Source organism: Pteropus medius, unplaced genomic scaffold, assembly GCF_902729225.1.
Source record: "Pteropus medius unplaced genomic scaffold, Ma_sr-lr_union100, whole genome shotgun sequence".
Classification (NCBI taxonomy): domain Eukaryota; kingdom Metazoa; phylum Chordata; class Mammalia; order Chiroptera; family Pteropodidae; genus Pteropus; species Pteropus medius.
In genome coordinates, this window is record NW_024351729.1 from 11,127,998 (window position 1) to 11,154,009 (window position 26,012).

The 26,012-nt window shown below is 32.0% G+C and overlaps 1 protein-coding gene across 2 annotated transcripts in view; it reads left to right on the forward strand.

Moving 5' to 3' along the window:
* Positions 1-26,012, forward strand: part of NBEAL1 (neurobeachin like 1) — a 128,383-nt gene that overhangs the window by 25,353 nt on the left and 77,018 nt on the right. The window contains exons 6-18 of one of the 2 annotated variants that reach the window (XM_039844472.1): positions 1,212-1,294; positions 1,648-1,733; positions 4,840-5,146; positions 7,083-7,189; positions 12,187-12,273; positions 14,289-14,372; positions 16,159-16,257; positions 16,345-16,925; positions 17,663-17,795; positions 18,407-18,526; positions 19,425-19,728; positions 21,915-22,000; positions 25,257-25,346. In XM_039844472.1, coding sequence (XP_039700406.1) covers positions 1,212-1,294; positions 1,648-1,733; positions 4,840-5,146; positions 7,083-7,189; positions 12,187-12,273; positions 14,289-14,372; positions 16,159-16,257; positions 16,345-16,925; positions 17,663-17,795; positions 18,407-18,526; positions 19,425-19,728; positions 21,915-22,000; positions 25,257-25,346 — 2,167 coding nt within the window. The remainder of the gene's footprint in view (positions 1-1,211; positions 1,295-1,647; positions 1,734-4,839; positions 5,147-7,082; positions 7,190-12,186; positions 12,274-14,288; positions 14,373-16,158; positions 16,258-16,344; positions 16,926-17,662; positions 17,796-18,406; positions 18,527-19,424; positions 19,729-21,914; positions 22,001-25,256; positions 25,347-26,012) is intronic. The other variant, XM_039844473.1, reaches the window with a different exon arrangement.

Sequence of the window (26,012 nt, forward strand, 5' to 3'; positions counted from 1 at the left end):
GTTTTATTTCAAACATCAGTAATATTTGTATTGTTGTAAGGACAAAAAAACTTTGATAATGGTATTAAGAGGAAGATCCAATAATATCCTAGGATGTTATGCTTGAGATTAAAATTAAGATAAAATGTGGTAATTCTTATGCCTTCTACACAATGGAAGTAGTCTGTTCTGGAAGACACTGCAGTAGTAAATGGTGTCTGATGATTTCTAGTGAATCTGGATCTTAGATCTGGATCTTAGAATTCTTTATTCTGTAATTAGGGAGTCCGGCTGTGCCTATGCTATTTGGCTTATTCTATAGTCAACTGGCTTTTCTTTCTGGCTTTGAATAATTGTAAGAAAAGTAATTTCAGTATCTCAGTTATAGTTGTTAAGAAGAAGATGTCTTAATTCAGCACTTTATCAGTAGATCATATTTAGGTGTATAGAATTTCTATGTGGTTGTTCCAGTTTTTGTTGGTTTTATCTATCAATGTTAAGAGATTTTTCAGGGCATAAAAAATATGTTTTTTTAAAATTTTTTTAGCAGTCTACCTGTTGGATGTATCATTATTACAATAGCCTTTAATCACCAATTCCCCACACTACCATGTCCATCTAAGAGACTCATTTTGTGTTGAATTGAAATGTTGGTAAAAGTACATGCTATTTGTGTTGGCTTTATAAAAGTCTTTGGAAATATTTCAGCTCTCAAAACTACTGGAATTAAAAAACAAAAATAATCCCAGCTTATACTGAAGTTGTATCTTTAAGGTGGAAGAAGCCAGTAGTGTGGACTCTTTGTGTCCAGATAAAATTTCAGAAAATGGCACAAAGTAGTCTGATTTCTGATGAATTTCACTTGCACTGTAGTAATAAGCTACTACCTTAAGTATCAGATTAACAGTACTGCTGAACAAGTTCTTTTGTAGATTGGAAATTTTAAATGGCTAGTTCCTTTTTCTGTTTCGAGTTTCGAGACTTAACTTGGCCTGCTCTGTTTCATCATTAAGCATTTAAAACTTTTGCTCACTTCAAAAGAAGAAACTCTTTCATTGGTGAGCATTAGCTTATTGGCTAGACTTCCTTTTAAGATTGTCAGTCCTGAAGATGTATTTTTCAGTACCCAAATCAAATGTAAAATATTAAATTTCTTTTATAATTATTTTTGTAATTGTGCCATCTCTACATGCCTATGATATAATTTGGTATTAACTCCTTTTTAATCATAGACGAATCATTAGTACGGTGGAAAAGAGCAGACAGAAATATAAACCAGCTTCTCTGACTGTGGAGTTTGTCCCTTTCTTTTATCGTAAGTAATAGCTCTAATTTCTCTTTGATTTTGGTGTTATTTAGTAGCCCTGTGATTTTAGACAAGATATTAAATTCTGACCTTTCATACATTCATTTATAAATGGGGACAAAATATCCTCATATGAAGTGTTATGAGAATTAAATTTGATAACATAAATAAAGCATTTAAAATACTACCAGACAAATGATTTCTTTTTCTTTCCTTTGAAAAAATACATATCAACCTTGCCTTTTAACAGATTTTAACCTTTTCTTAATGTTTCTTAATGTTTCAGTGTCAGACATCCCTTAAACATAAATCATACTGCGAAAGAAAAGTCTTATTTGTTTGTTTGTGTATTATATTCACAGAGTGTTTTCAGGAAAGTGAACATCTCAAGGAAAGCCTTAAGTGTTGCTTATTGCATCTCTTTGGAGCCATTATAGCTGGTGGTCAGGTGAGGAAAGTGTTGAATGTTAATATATAAAATAATAGTTAATAGTGCAAAAGAGGTTTCCATGGATTATTTAATATATTCTTTGTCTTTTTGTAATTTCATAAAGCATACAAATATTTTTCTAAGTTTATATCTTGCTTAAAACTAATCTACTTATTTCTTTCATTTATTAACTTCCAAGAAACCTAATAATATTAGCACTAAAAGTAAAGTGAATGCATAACCAGATTTAACAATTTTTGGTATTATATGTTCTTAGTTATGTTGACTTTCAACTCCTATAGTAGTTTCTGCTTTAGAGTACAGAGGATAGTCAGCCCTATTAGTCCACTTGATAAAGTCAAGCTCTAGCAGTTTGATTTCCTAAGACATGAATTTAGTCACTCCTCTATCTACATATAATGACTAAATGCATATAAAGGTTTTTAACAAACTCTTAAGAAAAAAATTCTGTTTTTTTTTTTAAATTGAACTTCTTAAAAGCTCTCTGTGGTAAACTGAGTATAATTACTAGTTGAAAACAGGATTATAGTTCAGAAAGAACATTCTATGTGTTTTCTTTAACTACAGAGTTTAGTAGAGGTTTCTTAACATTTTTTGTATCACATACCACTTTGGCAGTTGGAGAATGCCCCTTGTCAGAATGTTTTCGAATGCCTAAAATAAAACATATAAGATCACAAAACTAATTTATTGAAATGCAGATACTAAAATATTAATAAAACAAATTTGTGACATAATAATACATGCTTCTTTGTAACACATGAAATAAAAATATATACCAGCAAGTTTAGTAACTAATGTAATTTCAAGAAGAGATGAGCATAAATGTTTTACGATACAACAACTATAATATATGAAAATGTATATGATTTCTGTTGGTGACAAAATCACAGAGTTTCTTGGTGGGCTGCCTTGCTGTCTTCTCTTCACTCTAGTAGAAGAGTAAGATGGTGACTAAAATTGTATTTTTTAGTTTGCTTTGTCATTTGCCTTTATTTAAGTGATATCCTTTGTTTGCCTCAGTATCTCTCCATTTCCATCATTCCTCCACTACTAACTAAAAATTAATATGTATATGTGAGTAAAATTGAGAATGACCTTGTTTTTAACTAATAGAGAAGCTTATTTGATCCCATTCCCTTTTGAACACACAGAGACTTGTTTGGGCCCACGGAGACTTCCAGTAGTTAAAACTGAGAGACTTCCAGTAATTAAAACTCAGATGGAAAGCAAGTAGATACTAGAAAGCCAGTTTATTATTTTGTGTACTGAAAACATTCAAAATCCTTATAATCAGATTATAGCTATAGTTACAGCTGTATTGAAGTCGAGGTGTTGTTGAATATAGCATTGGTACTAGGATATTTGGATGAACGAAATATCTAAAGGCATAAGAATGGCCTTATCATAAAGAATGGAAAAGTCTCATGACTGGTCTTCCTTTCCAAAGCATCTTGCCCGGGCTTTTCATTGGCATATTTGTTTTGTTTTGTGTTGTAAAGAGCAAGGGCTTTGGAGCCTGACTGACATAGGTTTAAATTCCATGTCCATCTCTAAGTAGCTTTGTGACCTTGGATAAACTATATGTGTTATAGTTTCTTTATTTATAATATGGAAATAGTAATACTTACAGGGTTGTCATAAGGACCAAATAACACATAATATATATAAAGCATTTAAAGCACCTGCACTCATAAGAACTAAGTAAATAACAGGTATATCAGATTTATGACGCCCTGTAAGTAGCAGTAAATTCTAAAATCATAACAGCTTGATTTGGAAGTTTATTTTTTTCTTTCATTAAAAAAAAAAATAGCGATCCAGAGTTAATCTGGTGGCTCTAAGATCTTCAGGGACTCATGTTCCTTCCGAATGTCAATTTGTTGTTATTTCTTGTGCTACAAGATAGATTCTAGTGTCTGGCCATTATATCTGCATTTTAGGCACAGAGGCGAATAGGGAGATGAAGAAGGAGACAAATGGCATGTGACAACTATTTTTAAAGGAAATACTGAAACACTGTCTTTATCTCATTTGCTGAACTCCATCAGATGACTATAGAAAGGGCAAATACGTCCAGAAAAAATTTGCTAAAACTTGCTTCCTTAGCCCTGTTAGCAGCAAGGGAAGTTAGGAAATGTAGTCTTTATTTCTGGTAGCCAAGTAAAATATCAGGGATTCTGTTAATAAGGAAGCAGAGGAAAACAGATGTTGGATGGGCCATCAGCAATTTCTTCCATAATAGGACTTGTTATATCAATATTATTTATTAATGTTGGTAATAAATCCTAATGGCCTCAGTGCTGTTATTTTTATATGATTTTGCATGACTGTCTTTTTATTCATTATTTATCTTTTTAACAATTTAAGGCAATATATATTTATTTTTAAGTTTAATAGATCACTTCAGTCACTCTTTTCTTAGAATTTCAGAAATATGTTTGTAGACTCAGAGCCATGCTAGTCCTTTTATATATGTATATTATTTGAGATGGATTTGCTATAACCAGCAGAAAACCTAAGAGAGGCTTAAGCAAATCAAAGTGGTTTTATTTGTTTTGTTTTGTCTTTTATTCTTGTTTAAGAAAATGTAGACAGTTCTGGGCTGGTACAGCAGCTCAATGTTATCATCAAGGACTATGGTCTTTTGATATTCCTATTCTCTCTGTAGCCTGCATACTTTAATTCTTGGGTTTATTTCCTTGTGATGTAAAGGTGGCTCTAAGCAACCAGGCCGGAAACAGGTAAAAAGGCCAAGAGCAAAGGGTTGTCTTTTCCTTATTATTTGTAAAGTGATATCCTTTTCATAGTCTGCTGACAAATATCCTTGACCAGAACTATATCCCATGGCTATTCCTAACTGCAAGGGAGGGTGGTGAGTTTTTTATGTAGGCAGATTACTATCTGAATAAAATCGGAATTCTGTTAGTGAGGAAATGAAGACATGCATAAAACACTAGCAAAGTATCTTTAAAATTTTTTTATATGTTGATTTATTAAAATAAAAAGTTGTGTGAAGATTTATTAAATTCTCTTTGTTTTTGCAAACATATAGAACTTCAGTTAGGTTTGGATTTCATTTTTATTTTCTTTCATGTTTCAGAGGAATGCTTTGCAAGCAATTTCTCCAGCCACCATGGAAGTTCTTATGAGAGTTCTGGCTGATTGTGACTCCTGGGAGGGCGGAAATCCTGAAGAAGTGGATAGGAAGGTAGAACTTACTCTGAAGTGCCTTACAGAAGTGGTACATATTCTTCTCACGAGCAGCTCTGACCAGCGTCAAGTGGAAACCAGCACTATTCTGGAGAACTATTTTAAATTACTAAATTCAGATCATTCAGCTTTACCTAATCAAAGGAGGTCTAGAGAATGGGAAAACCAGTTCATAGCTCTACAGATCAAAATGCTGAGTAAGTATCACATCAGGTTTATTATACTCATTTTTCTCTGAGTCTATTTTTTTTACTTTATTTTCCACTTTCATTCGAAATGCAAGGCCATTGTGTAGAAAGTATTGATTATATAATTCAGATAGCACATGACTATTCAAATTTTGATTTCGAGATAATTAATATGGAATTCATATGTGTACTTTTTTGCTTTAACTAACAAAATCAAGCCTCAATACTCTTTTTTGAAAGCGTTATCCTCTAAAAGCATCACTGTAAAAAAGAAAGTCAGCTATGATTTTGAAATTCTAGGAAAAGTAAGTTTTCAGAAAGTGCTATTTATAGTTTCTAATCTATTCAGTTTTCTGTATACTTCTATAACATCTCTACAGTGATTACTTCAACATCTGACCTTCCTCTAGAACAGCAATCCTCAACCTTTTTGGGTCCAGGTACCGGGGCTCCTCTGAGAATCTAATGCCTAAAGATCTGAGGTGGAGCTGAGGTGGTGATGCTAGTGCTGAGGAGCAGCTGCACAGACTGATGAAGCTTTGCTCACTTGCTCGCCCACTGCTCACTTCCTGCTCAACTCCTACTGTGTGGCCTGGGTCCTAACAGGCCACGGACCCGTACTGGTCTGTGACCTAGGGTTGGGGACTCCTGCTCTAGAGGACCTCTGTTTTGTTTTTTTCCTCAGATACTGTGTGTGTGTGTCTTATTTTTCTTTTCCTCCATTTGTGTTGGTTATTTGTTTAATTCTGTGCTTGTATATCTCTCTGTATCTCTATGTAAGCTCCTTCACCAACATATGTGATTTTTTATTATATTCTCTTGTTAAATTGATAGATAAAAATATTACTGAGAGTTCTTTTTTATAGAATTAAATATTTTTATTACAACTAAACTAGAAAATTCAGATAAGTAAAAAGAAAATAATAGTTTTTATTTCTTATCACTCAGGCATAACCAACATTCATGGTTTGTTGTAAGAAAATGCATGTGTGTGTGGTCAGTATAAAAATACTAGATGTCAAAAATCTTTGTGAAACTTAGACATTACAACAGTATTTCTGTAAGAAAATAAGATTCATCTTATATACATTCTATCCTCTTATGTTATAACACATTTATAATTATTATAAATTGTAAGTTTATAAGGAAGTTTGAGACCATATTGACTAGACTTTTTTTTTGTTGTTAGAAACTGTCATATTACCTATGTCAAATGTTCTTTGATTTTTTTTTAATTCCTTTCCCCACTCCCCGCCTCCACATACACTTCCACCCCTAATCTAGGGGATATTGCCATCTCCCCTTAAGAATTGGATCTCTGAAGGCGAGGCATCTCTTCCCACATTCTCACAGCACATACCTGGGGTCTGGCACACATGGGGCCTGGTGTACCCGGGATATGGACTGTGGCTCCACTGGGGCTCAAACCCAGGACTTTCTGCATGTAAAGCAGATGTGCTAACCAATACTCTATGGAACCACCCCCAGTTCTTTGATTTCTTAATGGAGGTGTTCCTTCAGTAGGAAGCGAGAACAAAGCATCATCACAAATGGATTAATTACTGGAGTCTCATTTTCATAGTGGCCATATGTTAATTTCATACTCTATAAATGAGACTATGTTGCCAAATATAACCATGTGTTATTTATTTAAAAGCAAATTGGGAATCTCACTTGGTTATATTTGAGCATTGTAATGGAAGAACAACTAAGTAAACTAGGCAATGTATATCACTTATATAAAAAGTTAAATATTTTTAATAACAGTATAGATATGTTCACTTTTTTATTCAAGTAAGAAGTATAGATAATTTTATCTGCTCATCCCTATTATTTACATGTTTGTCAACTGAAAAGCCTAAATTAAAAATATGGCTAGAATAAATATTTCTATGATTCCAAATTTTCTACTTTGTAAATGGATGATTTGTGTTTATTTTTCTAGATACCATTACAGCCATGTTAGACTGCACAGATAGGCCTGTTCTTCAGGCCATTTTTCTTAACAGTAATTGCTTTGAACATCTTATACGACTGCTACAGAATTGCAAGGTATTTTTCTATTATCATTATCTTTGATTTTAGGAAGTTGTTTTGTTTATGTTTTGATTCAAATTCAAGCATATTACTAAATATTTTTATTGTGGTAAAATACACATATAGAATACACCATCTTAACCATTTTTAAGTGTACAGTTCAGTGGTATGAAATACATTCGTATAGTTAGTTGTGCAGCCATCACTAACATTCATTCCCCATATCTCTTTTCATCTTGTACAATTGAAACTCAGACCTATTAAACAACTCCACATTTTCCTCTCACCCCAGCAACCACCATTCTACTTTCTGTCTATAATTTTGACGACAGTAAGTACCTCATGTAAGTGCAATGAAACAGTATTTGTCTTTTTGTGACTTATTTTATCTAGCATAATGTCTTTAAGAGTTTTCCATGTTGCAGCACGTTACAAATTTTTCTTTCTTTTTAAGATCAAATAATATTGCGTTGTGTATATATATTATACCACATTTTGTTCATTCATCTGTTGATTTCACCTTTGGGCTGTCATAGATAATGCTGTTATGAACATGAATATACAAATATATCTTCAAGACCTTGCTTTCAGTTCTTTTGGGTGTATATCCAGAAATGAGATTGCTGGATCATAGCAATTAAATTTTTAATTTTTTGAGGAACCACCATATTGTTTTCCATGGTGGCTACACCATTTTACATACCATCAGTGCGGAAGAGTTCCAGTTTCTCCACATCCTCATCAGCAGTTATTTTCTTCCGCCTCTTCTTCCACTCACCCCTCCTCCTGCCCTTTCACTTCCCCTTCCCTCTCCTCCTCCTCTTTTCTTTCGGGTGTGAAGTGGTATCTCATTATGTTTTGATTTGCTTTTTTCTAATGATTAGTGAGCATCGTTTCATGTGCTTTTTGGTCATTTGTGCAGTCTTCTTTGGAGAAATGTCTATTCAATTTTTTTTGCACATTTTTTAATCGGGTTGTTTCTTTTGTGGCATTTTAAAGTCTTTTTTGTTATGCTTTTTTGTTATACTTTTTTGTTATGCTTTTTTGTTATACTTGTGTTTTAAAGTCTTTATTGTTAAAATTTAGTGCAAGCCTTAGATGCATATAATTTTGAGCTTTTGTTTCATTTAAGATTATTAGTATTTTCCTGTTACGATTTTAATGTTCATATAATATTAAGTGGATGTATCATAATTTATTTAACTGTTCCCTATTGGAACATGCTTAATTTGTTTCTTGTTTTTTTTTTTTGTTTTTTGCTATTACATAACTCTTTCAAGTTTCATAGAATAGAATTTTATTTCTAATAGAATTACTAGGACAAAGGGCACAAACTTTTTTTAATTTAGGGAACATCGAAAACAACTCATAAATAACTGGAAAATGTAGAAAAGTAGAAAAATAGTAATACTGTTAAAGTTCTTGATATATACTGCCAATACGCATATTTTTCTTATTTTTTTACTGATTTACACTTGTGGTACATTTGTGTGTGAGTACGGAATACCTAATATCTCTGATTATTATATCATATTTTCATTAATTTCAAGATGGAATCAGAAACTTTTTAGAGAGCTTTTTTAGAAGCCTTTGAAAAGTTACTGTTAGGTAACTAGTCAGACATGAGCAACAGGGGGAACAAAAGAATAGGGACCCAGCCTTCAAAGAACTTTTACCTTTCTATTTAAGGTATTTCTTTCATGGACTCCATGCTGAAAAATATTAGGGTTTCATTCTGATTCTGTGAGAATATTCCAGAACAGGATTTTAATATCAGCTCCTTGAATTTTTAGGAGGGCTATCCCTGAAAACATTTCTGTAACTAGGTTGCTTAACTTACAGAAAAATAGTAAAGAAGAACATAAAATAGTAAAGAATATATTAATTAATAGTAATGAATTTTTATGAAGTCAACAAAAGTACCAAATTACCTGGGAGAGTCAAGAGTCCTCCTCCCACCTTTTAAAAATCATTTATTCTTGGGAAGGAAATCCTGGTGAGATGAAAGCAACATAAGAGAAATGTTTATAAAACCTTTTGTTTATTGTAAAAAAGCGGTGTGGCTTTATCAGTTATAAAGGCAACTTAAGTAATAAAGACAAAATCTCACATATATATAGAACTTACCAATCACACATTATAGAAGGTAAATCACTAGGATAAAATGTAGTTCCTACTAAAATTTACTAGTATATGCTTTTCTTCAGTATATCAAAACTATATTTCACTGTATTGCAATTTGAAAGGGGGATATGGTTTGAATTAATGTAAACATTTTTTAAAAGCTGTTTAATGATATTTGAATTAATGAGAAGAAAATAACAGCAACTTTATATTAGCAAAGACAAGGATTCAAAACCATTACATTGACTTTAATACTCTGCTTGGAGTTGAAATCATTTTTAAAAAATATAGGCATTACAGAGTCAGATGACTCTGGAAAGCTCTTGATATTTTTGGTCTTGTTCATCTTTGTTTTCTTTATTTTCTTCCCTTTCTTCTTCACATCTACCCCTTAAAATCAACTACAGTTTATCAAGACAGTCTAAGTAGGAATGAGAATTTATGAAAGGAGCAACTGAGGGATGCTCTATAGAAAGAGTGTTGGGAGTGGATAGATAGAATGCTGTAATTGAAAGCCTGACATTGGAGTCACACCTGTTTGGATACATATATATGTCTTAGTGACCTTGAGCAAATTTCTTTTCTTTTTTTTTAAATAGATTTTTATTTAAATTCTAGAGCAATACACAATAAATATAGAGATTATGGAGGAAGAAGTATAAAGATATTTTTTCTTAATCTTTTTACAAAATGCATATTTATAATATTTAAATTATAGAATTGTGGCAAAATGCACATAATATTTGCGTGTATATTTTCAATGTGAATATATTTTCCTTTACAAAATTGGAATACTACTGACTATTTTTGTATCCTGCCTTTAAACGTGTTGCATCATGAGTCTTCCCATCCCAAAATGAGTCTTTCCTTCCTCAAAATATATGCCATCATGTATTTTTCAAAACATTGTTTTTAATGACTGCGAATATTTCAACCCAGATATTCTCAAAGTGTGGGGTCCCCAAGATCATTTTAGGGATTCTGCAGAGGCTAATATAAACAGCATTCCTGTTTGAGGCTAGATTTTCTTCATTAACCAAGACAACATTATCCTAACAGTCTGAATGCAAAAGCAGATATGAGAGTTCATCTATTTTCTGTTAAGCTAGACATTTAAAGAGAATTGTAAAAATGTAGAAACAGTGCCATCCTCACAAAGGTATATTTTGGAAAATATAGTTATTTTTCTTAAAAATGTTTTTAATGTGAACACGTAATGTGTTCTTGTTATTTTTCAAATGAATAAACAAATATTTTAAAGTATCCTGATTTTAATTTTTGATATGGTGAATATTGATAGATGTAACCCAAAAGGTCTTTGGGGTTCTCAAGTTTTAAGAGTGGTAAGGGGTCCTGAAACCAGAAAGTTTGAGGATTTCTCTTTCAACCTAAAGGTATACCATCAATTATTTAACTGTTGTGCTATTGTTGGATATTTGGGTGGTTTCTTACTTTTTGCTATTGTAAATAAAGCTGAAGTGAGCACCTCTATTCTAAAATCTTGGTGTGAGTTTCTAACCATTTCTTAGGGTAGATTCCTAGAAATAAAGTTACTGATTTAAAGAATAAGAACTTTTTTAAAGATTCTTGAAATGGAATACTTTCTGGAAAGACTACTAATTTTTGCTTCCCTCGGTATTGGTCATTCTGTGTACCTTAAACTAGATATTATGGAATATTACTATTTTTTATACATTTGCCAATAATAATAATACCAACTTTCATTTATTAAACTTTTGTTATGTGCGAGATACTATGCTAATAACTTAGCATGAGTTATCTCATTTAATCTGCACACCTATTTCTTGAGATATTATTTTCCTTTTTGAGAAGTGGCTTTTCTTAAAACCAGACAGCTATTAAATAACAGAACCAAGAATCACATCAGGTTTCTGATTCCAAATCGTATATTGTATACACGAATCTATTTTTAGGTTAAGCTTTACGTATGCTCTTGCATACCATATCATACTACTACTTTATCCACTTTATTTTATATTGCATTATTTCAGGACATACTGGACTTTTCTTATCTCTGAAATGATAGAACTGCCTAAGAACTTTCTTCTTAGGATGCTCTTGATAAATCCCTTTATAAATCTAAATTTCTCTCCCTTTTCACTCTCATTTGAATTATTTTTCTCTTTACCTGATCTGTTACCGAGGTATTTTGGGATGCTGAGTTTTATATACTTCAACCAAAATAGTTAATTCCTTTTATTTCTTTCAGAAGAGGGCAATCCCGTGTGTGTTTAAGATAATTCTAATCCCTTTTCTAGTACACAAACTAATACAAATTATGCTCAACTCTTGATACTGTTGATTTGTATTTGGAGAATACTGTTATAGAATTTTTAACAAAACGTGTGCTCAGATAAATTTGGGAAATGCTGAACACTGACTTCCTCATTAGCGTATTTGAGACTCTGAGAAGTATTTTTAGAAAGAACCCTTGTAAAAGCTAGTTTAATAGCACTTCATAAATGCTGTTAATTAACTACAGAACCCTTACTGTGCATTATTTACTACATTATCTTTAGTCTGTCTCAATAAGAAGTCTGTCTCAAAAGAAGCATATTTCCTTCTTTTCTCTGAGACATTCTCAGCTGATTCTTTGAGACTTTAGGAAGATTAATTAAATTATTGCTGTTGTTTCTTATTTTAGTAACTTTGAGTTCTAAGAGATAAATAAATAATAATTAATTATATGGTATATGAACTAATGTCTGTTACCCCAAATATGAATAGTTGATTGTCAGTTTAAAAGTGGTATACTTCACAAGTGAATTCTTGGATTTATTTTCAAAAGACAAGGAAATCCATTTAAACTTCATTTCTGCTTTTAGGTAAGAATTTAATGTTCTGTCTCCATTATTCTTGTTTAACAGCTGTTTTTAAATGCTAACAGTAAGGTGGCAGACAAGAATGAGAAAGACCTTGCCAACAAATTACTGACAGAAATGAATGAGGACCAGGTATCTACAAAGCCTGCATCTTGTTTCAGCTGAAGTCCAAAATCAATCAATGGGATCAATGATTCCTGTACTTTTTTTATGTCTTAAAATACACAAACATTATCTTAATTTTAATATTAATTATTTTTGAAAATTGTTAAAAGCCATTTTTATTTTGAATTTTTTTTCTAAAAGATAAAATATACTGAAATCTTGGTAGTTGATATAAATGATCAACAGTATTCCATCTATGTATGTGTGTGTGTTCTTTTTTTGAGGAGATATAAAGTACAGGAATGGGATCCCTGTATCAGCACTGTTCAACTGGTGGTGACTTCATATTTGGGGGCTTCTTTTCTAAGCATTATGGTGTATTGGGACTTCAGGGCTTTGTTTGTAAATATGTATGGTCAATTTTAATATCTTGATTCTTTGCTTCTTGTTGACAAGTAATGATTATAATTCAATGGACAACCTGAATCTTGGAGGAAGGGAAGAAGATGCTGAGCTCGTTGAGTCTTAGAGTAAAACTTAATTTTTTCTTTTCTAAAAATTCAGCTCTATGTGGGAGTAAAGCAAAAATATGCAATTTATGTTGCTTTTTACAATACATTAGGTCATTTAGTTTGGAAAAACTGCCTATAAATGTTGCTTTGTTATTTTTCTTTCCCAAAATGTTTGTGAAAGAGCTTATTATGTCATTATTAATATTATCTTAATGTCCAGGTTTATAAACAGAGCTGTGATATAGAAAGAGACATGATAATCTGTTATTTTGTATTCTGGATGTCGAATATCAATTACAGAGTACTGTTTTAGATTTCTATATAAGTGTTAGTCCCTCTTAAGGCCTTCTAATAGTGTAATAAACGAGTTATAATAGTCTTCTTAGAGGTTATGTTAGTATTTCTAGTTGTAGGTACTATGATGCCTAGTCCTATTGGATAAAGTCTAGGAATAATATTATTTGTATAAAATTCTGTATGCAGAATGTTTAATGCATATTATGTTTATTACATATGTAATATGTTTATTATATGTAATAATGTTTAATGAACAACATCAACAAAAGCTAAGATCTCAGATTAGATTACTTGCCTGAAAGTATCAGTCCCTTTACTCAAATCATTTTTAGTGGGAGTGGGAGAGGAAAATCCTATTTATGGATTAACTAGCATCAAGTCATAGTAATGTATTCCACAAAACAGATTTTCGGAACTTAGTTTCTATAACTCTCTAGTCTTTATGCTATGCCTCCGTGGTTGCATAAGCCTGATGATAAAACAGTCATGTTCAATTTTTTTAGTATTGATGTTACATTTATTTTTGTTTTCTTACTATAAATGACCTGAAATTTAACACCTCTCTTTTTTATGGTGAAGCTTACACAGAAATAGACAAAATTGAGCTGGTTTTAATTTTTCTTACAACTTTTGGCATTATAGATTGCCTTCTTAAAAACATGACAATGTTTATAGATACATATTTCATTTTATGTTCTGCTTCAAGTTCTGCATTTTGTGTAAAAATAGATATACCCTATTGTTTGCAAGCGTGATTAATTAGTTGTATGCACAAACCAATTTTATTATAACACAGAGTTTGGAAACTAAGTAGACAGGACTATTTTAGCCATCTTATTATATATGCTGATGAAATTTAAACCTAGGAAGTTCATGTGTATTTTGAAGAGAAATTAAAATAATAGAATTTCCAGTGATAGACCTCCCTCCCTTCCTCTTGAGATTGTCCATTAGGGTTTTAAAAAGCATGTCTTAAAGCTTGGTGTTTGTTTTTAAATATATTAATGTAATGAATGAACGTAGCCTATCTTTCTTGAAACGTGGCTTATTTTCTATTAAGTAGGTAACTTTTCCTTGCAGGTTATAGTGTTTCAGAAATTCATTTCATTGGAAGAGGAATGTATTGCATGTTAAGTAATTATTTTTTCAGGTTTTCAGAACAAAGGTTTCCTAACTGAATACAAATCTTGAGCACATTTTTAATTTCTTGCCCTTTTTCCCCCCCTCTGGTAGGTGTTTCAGGGACAGTTGGATTGTCTGGCTGTATCAACCATCCAGGCTCTGACAGCAGTAATGAACAAATCTCCAGCTGCTAAGGTGAAACAGATATCTCCAAGCTTTAAAGTGTTACCTTAGATATACCAGTTTTCATTATATAGTTCCCAAAGTCATGTATGAAAATATGTTATCATGCCTGAAATAAAATAGTTCACAAAATATCTCATCTTAGATGGGAATCATTTTGCTAATAATTTTAAAGACAGATACCTACGGTCCCTGGTTTGGGATTAGTTAAGACATTAATGACTGAACTGCAAACTAGTAGGGATTTACAGCGTCAGTCAACAAATGGGAAGAGAACACTGGTGTTCTGTGGTAGTGTATTTAAAGAATTAAATTTTATATCATAATTTTTCTTCATTAATAGAATAATCACTCACTATTTGGTCAGTTGGACTAAGACATGAACATTTTTCACATGTCAACAGCCTTACCAATTTGGGACTTGTTTTTCCAGATGGCCATGGAAATTCTGCTTGATTGTTGTATAGTCACTAACCTTCACAATTTTCTTTTCGTTCTTGTTTACTACCTCTGATTGTTTTGCTATCTGCTTATGCTGATTTTGTGCTAGTAGTCTTCTCACTGAATAGTTTTAAGGATTAGCGAAATCATATTTGTAAAGTGGTAAACATAATGCCAGGCACATGGAGAGTGCTTAAAAATGTCATTGTCTATTACTATTATTACCATTCTACCTTCTTGAGTCCATCACCTCTATAAATTTCATGCCTTACCCTTTCTAGTTCCAGAAATGAATGAATTATTCTTTGTTCCCTAAGCCATGCCTTTGTATTCCTTACTCTGCTTTGGTTTTTGTTAGGAGACTTAACTTTTTCCCTGTAAATGTTGCTATTTATATTTATAATTCTTGGTTAGAGTCCTGCTGAAGAGGCTGTTACAGGCTGGCTAGGGAATCTAATCTCCATTGATAACAATTTCTGTAAGGAAAATCATTTTAAATTCTAATTGGTTTATAAGTATAATGGATTGCGTGTACTATATTATGAAATTCAAACCTAAAATGATGTTCAAGTCTTTATAATATCAACTTTTTTATACTGTTATGCCTTGCATGATTTAAAATTAAAAAGATGACTTACAACATACCTTTCGAAAAAGATTTTCTTCCTACCCTTGGCCCACAGTCAACTAGTTCCCCTCCCCAGAAAGAGCCAATCTCATTTTGTTTAAATCTTTTGATTTGATAATGAGTGTATATATTTCTGCCTCCTTTACTGGACCAATTTAGTGTTATGAGGATTTTTTGGTTGTCTTTATATTTTCCTTTATGGCTTAGACCTTACTAAAATGAACTCAATGTTCCAGATAATTCAGACCATTTAGATACTAAGAGTAGAGAGAAAACTACCCAGTTTTTTTCTGGTCAGTACTCAGAATTGCCAAGACTCTTTATACCTTTGAGGCTGCTATCTGACTCCTCTTACCCCAGATTCTCCTCATTTTTTTTTTCCATTTTTATTTTGACATCATATAACACTGTACTTAGTACAAATCAAGTGAAGAAGGTAAAAGAAGTGTTCTGCGATCTAATCAGTAAGTGATATAATTTATAATGTACAACTATTGCTAATTTCATTTATTTTACATGTTGATAGGTTATTGTAACATTGTATTCCAAAAGGTAAATGAAGTTTATTTTAAGGTGCAGCACGATTTGAGAAAACAAAATGTTGAACTCATAATCTTTTTAATATTAAGTTAATAACCTTAAATGGGTAGTATTTAACACTTTTGAAAATATTTCAACAAATCTAGTCTTCGAAAATCTGGATTGATGTGTTTATTTTCCCTCTCCTAGGAAGTATTTAAAGAAAGAATTGGTTATACACATATGTTTGAAGTATTAAAATCCCTAGGTCAGCCACCACTGGAACTACTGAAAGAACTTATGAATATGGTGAGTTTTTTAGCTTTATTAAAAGAAGTTCCATTATCTCCATATCAAGGATGGTAACTAACCTTTGTCTCTTACGTTGCCTTACAGGCTGTAGAGGGTGATCACACTTCAGTTGGGATTTTGGGCATTAGTAATGTCCATCCTCTCTTGCTTCTTATTCAGTGGCTTCCAGAGCTAGAATCCCATGACCTGCAGATCTTCATCTCTGATTGGCTGAAAAGAATTTGTTGTATTAATAGACAGAGCCGAACTGTTTGTGTCAATGCAAACATGGGAATTAGAATCATTGAAGCCCTTCATTCCCATTCTTCCCTTCATCGAACTTGTGCTGAGAACCTGATTGCACTTCATGGTTCCTTGGGGAGTCAGTCAGTAAGCTCAGAAGAAATCCGTCAACTACTAAGATTGCTGAGGGTGGATGAATCTGAGTGTATTCATCCATATACTACTCCCGTGACTCGAGCAATCCTGACAATGGCTCGAAAACAAAGTCTAGAGAGTGCACTGCAATATTTCAATTTGTCACATAGTATGGCAGGAATTTCTGTGCCTTCTATACAGAAATGGCCAGGGTCTGCCTTTTCCTTCAATGCTTGGTTTTGCTTAGATCAGGACCAGTCGACTCTTGGCAATGCTAACAAAGGAGGAAAGAGAAAACAATTATACAGGTACTGATACAAGTTATGGAATATAAATGAATTCTGTCATACAATATATGTTGTGTTTCTTAAATAGGAAAAAGCTTTTCCAAGCATCTGGATTTTAAATAAATGTACAATAATTTATTTGAAGCTTCTTCATCCTTAGAGTGTACTCAGTTTAAGTGCTTTCTTGCTTTCACAGTAGTAATTGTACATCTCAAATATTTTGCTAGTTAAGTTCCGAGGTTAGTTTAGAAACAAGTTCCTTCCTAAAGTACTGTAAAAATGAAGAAAAAAGGAATAATAATCTTGAAAATGAATGGTAATCCATCTGTTCCATTGAGAGCGCTATATAGTTATATGAAAGACCAGAAAACCATGTATATATAAATCCAAACTTAGTAACTTCAGTAGCAATTTTTAATATGCCTTGTGATTTTAAGACCTTTACTCATGCTTTTAGAATCTTAATATGGAAGAATTTTGAAGATTTGAAAGTTTATAGCTTTACTATAGTTTGCTAATGGAATTCCATTTATAAGGCTGGCTACCTTTTATAATTTACTAAAACTCTTATGCCAAAAAAAAAAAAAAGATTTAAAATTCATTTTTGAAACAAGGTTGGACTGATATGTGGCAACAAAATGTAAGCCACAGTGTGTTTGATAAAGATATTCATGATGACATTATAGTTTTGTGTGCTTCAGTGATGATAAAACTAAACAAATGACTTCAAAAGTTCTGATAATATGTATTTTTGTTAGCTTTTTTACAGGAAGTGGCATGGGTTTTGAAGCTTTTATTACCCATTCAGGTATGTTGGTTGTGGCAGTATGCACAAAAAGAGAATATGCAACAGTTATGCTTCCTGACCACAGTTTCTGTGATTCCCTCTGGGTAAGGCTTTAGGGCATCACGTTTAACTTCTTGATTTTTTTCCTTTAAAAAACACATTTGGTGCATGTACATAAAGTGCTATCAGCTGCGTTTTGAGACTTGATTAATTTTCACTTTCTGTTCATGTTGAAGTTCATCTATGAGGAGGTTAATACCATTTACATCATCATTGTAAATGTCAGTAATCGTTTTTCTGCTAAAAATTTAAAATGAAATGTTATGATTTCTTAACTTTTTTAGAATCAAATTTGATTTTGAAGTTCAATTAAAGTGAGGATATAAATTGTTAAAATGTATTTCTGTTGCTTTTTAAAAGATTATTCTTATTAGAAAAATTGATTCTAAAGAATACTCATAGACTTGGAAAGTACAGAAAAGATACTGTATTACAGTTGTGTGTAGATTTTCTAGAATAGACATAGTGCTTTTATAGTACTACAGAAAAAAGTATTATTCACTTTAAAATCATGGTTTTAATCAGTATTTAGTTATGCTTAATCTTAATGTTCTGCTATTTACACAAACTAATTAGAGTAATACTCTGAAAACATTTGTCATTCCAAAAACTTAATGTGCTCTTCACCTTTTGAATGTGTATTTTACTTTACCAGCACAACATAACTATTGTTCACATGCCTGGAAAAAGGCCTTTTGGTCAGAGCCTTGTCTATATCTACGATAATGGACAACAGAAGGTCTCCGCCCCTCTCAGATTTCCTGCCATGAATGAAGTAAGCACATCTAACGTACTCTTTATGGGACCAAATGACTGAAACCTCTTGAAAAATTTCAATCTAATATAGAAGGTTCTCTTTATTCTAATGTGTGCCCATAAATTTTTGTCTTTTCTACATACGAAGTTATATAGTAAGTTAATATTTAATTCTGTTAGCCTATTGTCATTTAGATGAAGTCAGACAACATGTAAGAAAGAAAAAACAATTCAAGGAAGAAACAATGTAATTAAACACTTAGAAAAAAAGACATGTAACAGCCATCGGAAAGCCAAAAAATTGAATAGAGCAGAGCAAAGGATCTTTTAATAAAGTTCTCCAGGTATACAAAATACTTAGGGATTATTATGATGGACTTTAATAAATTAGACACTTTAAACCTTTACATTGTCATTAGGTATAGGATAGAATTTATTTACTAGGGTGACTCTTAATGAACATTAGTGTAAAAGTTCTTTGAGAATAATTTTGAAATGGCCTTTTCTGTAGGTAATAGAATGGATTAGATTACTTCCCAGTCTTAGTATTCTAGGAACTTCTTGTTGCTGTTCATTTCAATGACCATTTCACCATAACCTATAATTAGTGTCATTATACCGATGTGTCATTCTCTGTTCATAAATTTGAAAGGAAAAAAGTAGTTTTCTCTATTTTAGAATATAGTAAAGTTGTTAAAAATTTTTTGTTAATATACATTCATTAAAAATTCCAAATTTACAAAAGGATATAAAGTGAGTTATAAATGCATCCAAATCAAGTAGGCCAAAAGTAACTTCTGTAGTGATTTCTTCTGTATTTATTTGCTTGATTTTATGTACTGTTTCATTTTAAATGAGGATAGATATATAATTTAAACTGTGTAATTTGTTTTGTTTGTTTCTTTCTTAATTTTTAGCCTTTTATTTCCTGCTGCATTGGTTCAGCTGGACAAAGAACCACCACTCCTCCACCATCCCAAATCCCAGATCCACCTTTTTCTTCTCCCATTACCCCTCATCGGACATCATTTGGTGGAATTCTGTCATCAGCCTCCTGGGGAGGAACAACTGAAAAATCAAAATTGGTTACCAAATTGATATCAGCTGGGACCCAGGACAGTGAATGGGGATGTCCCACATCTCTGGAGGGTCAGCTAGGGTCTGTCATCATCTTCTATGAAGCACTACAGCCTCCTCAGGTGAAGGCATTATATTTGGCAGGTGAGTATTTATAGTCATACTATTTAATAAAACTTAGTTTTTTCTGTCTAAATATGAAGAATGTATTTAATTGAAGATAAAAAGGAAGAGGAAGCCCACTATACACCATACTCTTCCCCCTTGGCTTTATTGAAATGTTACTGACATATAATGTATGTACATTTATGGTGTACAATATGATGATTTGGTAAATGTATATAGTGCAAAATGATTGCTGTAATAGTTAACACCTCTGTCCCCTCACATAATTACCATTTTTATGTGTGTATTGATAATATTTGAGATCTACTTGCTTAACATTTTCAAGTCTATTATTCAGTATTAATTATAGTACACCATACTCTTTTTGGTAGACAAATAAAGCAGGCCTTTGGTAAGTATTTCAAATATCCATAAATCTACCTAGTATTGGCTTCTTATGGCTGCCATAACAACGCATTACATACTGGATGGCTTAAACACTATTTTATTACAAATCTGGAAGCTAGAATTCCAAGATCAAGTTTTCCTCAGGTGTGGTTTCAGGTGAGGCCTTTATTCCTGGCCGGTAGATTGCTGCCTTCTTGGCTGTGTCCTCACATGGAATCTGTTTTTTGTATATGTGCCAAGAGATATCTCTGGTGTCTTTTCCTCTTTTTATAAGGTACCCTTTTTAGATTAGGTCCTGACCCTTATGATATCATTTAACCTTAATTACCTCCTTAAAGGCCTTATTGCCACATACAGTCACATTGGGGATTATATCTTCAACATATGAATTTTGGGGAAATACAATTTATTCTATAATACTTTTGACAGATTTTAGTAAATTGATGAAACAGAATATAAGCCTGTTTTCATAAGAAATTACACGACTGATTCTAAAATCATATGAGTCAATTCAAAACTTGTCATATAAAAATGAATTTTTATAACTTGCATATGAATACGCCTGAAGAATTCATGAAGGCAGTGGAATTAGGAGTTGTTAGATAAAATTATGAGCTGTTTTTATTTTGGCTTTTTATCTTTTGGCTATGATTTTAAATATACACAGATTGTTATTGGATCATAACTATTTTTAAAATTATATCTGTATTTTAGTAGATTGCTCAGGAGTTAAGCCTCTAGGTAGTCATATATATTAACTCTGCAGAATAGTTTATTTGTCAACATTTCTTTTTTATATTACATAGGAGTTTTGAGAGGAATGAGAATGTTTAGATTTTCAAAGTTTAGAAACTTCTCATTAGTTTAAAACTCACCACAGTGTTTGAAGTTTATAGTCTAAATAAATTCCAGGTTAATAATAAGTCATTTAGTGTAATCATCTCAACTCTGTAGTTTGGATTTTGTTCTTCTAGTTTTTTTCTACTTATAATTCTCATATAAATAACAATTATTATATAGTGTTCATAATGATTTTTAATGGCTGCCCAATATTATATTGGATTCATAATGCATGATTTACTTAGGCTGTTTATAATTTTTAATATTGATGGAGACTTCAAATATTAAATATGAAGAACTGTTGTACTGATTGTTTTTTTTCCTTATTTTGTTGGATTTACTTATGATAAATTTTCAGGATAAATATTCAAAGTGTGTAAATATTTTTATGGCTTTCAATACATGCTACATAGTCTCCATAAGGTATATATACCAGTTGACAGTCCCTAACAGTAATATATAAGTGTACCAGATTCATCACAGCCTCATTAAGATGGAACGCTCACTACCGTTTCCTTCCTTTGTTGATGTAATGTAGAACCTTATTTTAATTTGTATTTTTTCTTTCTTTTTTTCTTTTTTTTTTTTTTTTAGTAAAGTCAAGAATTTTTCCTACTCATTTGGTATTCCATTTCTTTGATATCTATTCACATTATTGTTTTGCTATTTTGTCTTAAAATTTTGAGTTTGTGTACATTAGCTGAATAAATAGATAAAATTTTGTTATATTTGATATTAGTTGTATAAATTTCCTTTCTATAGATGAGCTTGATCCATTTCCACCCCCACCCCCAACTTTTTTAGGTTTACATTGAATTAGAAGTGACATAAACATAAAGTATGTTTTGTTTAGTGTGTTTTAACTGTGTTATGTAAGTAGCTTAAAACAGCTTAATTTTAAATTTTGTTCTGATTACACAGAACCGAAGAGGCCATATCTATTCAATGATATGTGTATATGTATAAATAATTTTCAGGTCCAAACTGTTTAAGCCCTTGGAAATATCAAGAGTCTGACATGACCGACCTGCCTGGTAATGTCCTTCTTCACTACACTGCAAAGGTCAGAATAAAAGCATGGACTGTCTATCTAGTTGTCAAATGCTACGAACTAGAATTTGTTTTTAATTTTTCTCATTTCAGTGGGTAATTGAGAAAAAGAGGCTTGAATTGCCATTAAAAAATTACTAATTTTCAAAGCAAGATGAGAAGCATTAAAAATAAAGGTGTACCTCTCAAGTAAGGTTCAAATGTGATCATTATGTCATCGCAATTGTATGATTTGGAATAGCGGTAGTGGGACTTTGTACTAATGAATTGACTGCAGTAAATAAAATTGTTTAAACTTTTTTCCCCTACTTTTTTGGAAGGGTAGATGAAACAGAATTTGTTCAACATTTTCTTTGTTAATTTTTAAAATATGATGTTAGAAAACAACAACAACAAAATGTTTACTTAAGAAGGAGAAAAAAGAAACCACCTATCTGTATGCCATGCATGATTTTTTCTTGGAGGAAAGGTTAGCAAGAGCTGAGGGAAAGATCAAAAAATAGAATTGGGAGGAAGAAAAGGGAGAAGTGGCATAAACAATATCAGTTGCCTTAATTATAGTCAATGTTACCTTGACCCAGAAAATGCTTTTGCTGTATGACATTATACATTATAGAATCTTTTTTTCTAGTTTAGCCTGCTAATACATGGCTATAATGTATTACTTCGAATACTTGTTATATTTAAGCTAATACAATTTACTTATCAGTTAGTATTTCCCCCTAACTTTTTATTTTGATTAATTTCAAACCTAGAGAGAAGTTGAAAGAATGGTAAAGTGAAATCCTGTGTACTCTTCACCTGAATTCCCAGTGATTAACATTTTGCCACACTTGTGTTTATCTATCTGAAGTTATTTGTGAAAGCAGATTGACATAGCTGTCAAGACACTTTCCTCCTAACTTTTCTACATGATTATTAACCTAAGAAAATTATCAATAATTCATGTACTACATAACCCATATTCAAAATTTCCCAGTTTTCCCAAAAATACTTATTTAAACAAATTTAAAAAATTAAATTAAAAAATTTAATCCTGGATCCATTCGAGGTTCATACATTGTTTATGTCTCTTTTTGTTTCCTGTTTGTACCACTAACTTTTTCTCAAAGATTTTTTTTGTTTGCCAAACTAGATTTTAAATTATTTCTTAATAACTTAAAAGGACTATATCTTATACTTATTTTCATTACAACTATCTAGTATAAATAGATAAGAAATAATTAGATTTAATTTCACTAATATATTTGGTATATGTCTAGACGTGTCGTTTTGGCATTATGGTTGCCGTATTCTTTTCAAAGTAATTTTGAAAAATAAAGATTGAAAGTAAAATTTATGTAACATTATAAAAAGCCATTAGTACTTTTCCTCAAGAAACCCAACATGATAAATATATATAATAAGACAATTTATTGGAGGAATACTTCTCGAAAATGGTGATATATCGTGATACAAGGGTTCTGTGGTTATGTTAAGTTTGGGGGATGTTGCATTTAGTATATCTCTCTTAGAGATTGATGATACACTTGAAAAATCATGGTATAAAGAAACTAGTTTATTTTTGTTTTATCCTACTTTTTTACTAGTTATTTGAACATAGAACATTGTTTTTTTACCTCACTTAGTAACAAATGCAAGTTTGGAAAAGGCTACTGTAGGGGATTTTTTGACAGCAGTTTCTGATTTTTGCACTTATTTTTGGGAGGTGTTTAACTACTCATTTGTTTAAAAATGTTTTGAGTGTCTTCTCTGTGCCAAGAATTTTCTGAACTTTTAGAATAGAAAGATGAAAAAATTAAAACCTCTGGCTTAAGAAGCTTAAAATCTACAGTGAAATAAATATGTAAAAAATAAGTGCAATATAATTTCATGAGCGTTTTTCTTTTTAGCTACTATTTATTGAGTGTTTATCTTAAGCTCTATGTTAAATGCTTCATGTGTATTGTTTCACTTAATATTCACTAAAGCTCTAAGGGTTAAGTGGTGTTACCTCTATCATTTCTAAGCTCTAGTTCTCTGAAACTGACTAAAGATAAGTAACCTGTCTAGCTTCATAATTCTAGTGATTGGCCGGCCTGTTTAATGCATATACTTAACCAGAATACAATATTTCTGTGTTGAAATTATGTACAAAATACAATGCAGATACAAAGGAAGGGTGGTTGGTTCTTCCAGGAGGTTAGAATATCATAGAAAAGATGATTTGATTTGTGACTTAAAAGGCAAAGGTGAAGAGAAAGATGTGCAAGGTGTAGCAAGCAGCACCTACGAAGGCAGAGGCTATAAAACTGGATTCTACATGTATTTGGGTGTAGGTGACTAAGCAGGAAGAGAAGATGGCAGGAAATGAGATTAGAGGACAGGAGGAGGCCAGATTATAGCAAAAATCCTTTGCAGGCTTTGGATAGGATTTTAAGCACTAGAGTAATGTGATCAGGTTTGTATTTTAGAAACGATCTCAAGCTGCAATGTGAACGTTGGATTAGAGGGTTAGGAGACTGGAGGCACCCATGCCGTTAGGAAATTAGGTCATAGATACACAGGTACCTACACTAAGATAGTAACAGGAGAAAGACATTTCTGTCTCTGAGACTAACGCAGTTCACGTTGAGTTAAAAGTAAACTCAATTTACATTTGTTTTATTAAAGCAATTTTTCTCAGTTGCCTTAAGAGGAAAAAAACAGCCACATCATCTGTGTTAACATTTACAGGTTTCTTTATTTCCTTTTGCAATGGGGATTACATTCAAGGATACTTTAGTCTGCAAATTCACAGATTGAATGTGAAGTTACCTGCTTTATAAGCCTTTATGGAAGGTAACAAATAACTTTAAGAATTTCTGAGTTGCAGACTAAGCTCTTCATCTGACTATAACAGAATGTCAGTAATATGAGAGAAAATATTATGTCTTATGCCTGTGGTTGGTTTTTTATATTGTAATATATTTTTCTGTTCTGTAGTTCCTACTATCTCATACTTTAGTCACATGTTTTATATGTATCATGAAATTACGCTTAGGGAAGTACTAAATGAGAATAAAACATTGAATTTTTTTAAAAGTGAAAAATTTGCATATTAAAAGAGAAAAAATGATAAACTATATGACTGATGAATAACGTAACAAGCAGCAATGATCTGCATTTGATGAATGAGTACTTTCGAATCTAGATCCTGATTTTTTTAAGAGACAGTCAGAATAGTAAAAGTTGTATTTTGTTTTCATTGTGCTTAGCTGTTTGCCATATATATATTTTTTTATTCTTAGGCCTGCAAAAATTCAATCTGTCTTGATTTATCTACTAATTGTTTGCATGGAAGGTTAACAGGAAACAAAGTAGTAAACTGGGACATTAAGGTAAGTTAATGATAAATGACAAGCAACATATTATATATGTTTACAGATCCTTTAGAACAGTGGTCCCCAACCTTTTTGGCACCAGGGACGGTGTTCCTATGAGAATTTAATGCCTGATGATCTGAGGTGTAGCTGAGGTGGTGATGGTAGCGCTGGGGAGCAGCTTCAAATACAGATGAAGCTTTGCTCGTTCACCCGCCTGCTGCACACCTCCTGCTCTGTGGCCCGTACTGGTCCATGGCCCGGAAGTTGGTTTAGAAGAGTTTATCTTTTAAGCACCACCAGATTCATCTGAATAATAAGGCTCAGTTAAAATGTTTTCAGGCAAGACACACAGTTTGAAGGATGAGCAAATAAGTAGTTCAATGACTGTTTGATTTGCTTGAAACTTAATTTTAAACTGCCATGAGCTTAACACTTTTCATGAGAAAAAGATACTGCCTTACTTTACTGCTCCACTTAAGGTATTTAATCTCTAAAACTATGTGGCAAATTTCAACCCCTTATAGACTTCATTGATTATCCTTTTTCTCCTGAATTATATACTCCCTGTCTATAGTCTCCTGTCTTTCAGCTTTAAACAAACTCAGATCTTTCCTCTCTCAGGTTAAAGATGAGTAATTTTTCCTCTTCTTCATATCCTGCTCTAACTATATCTTGTCTGCC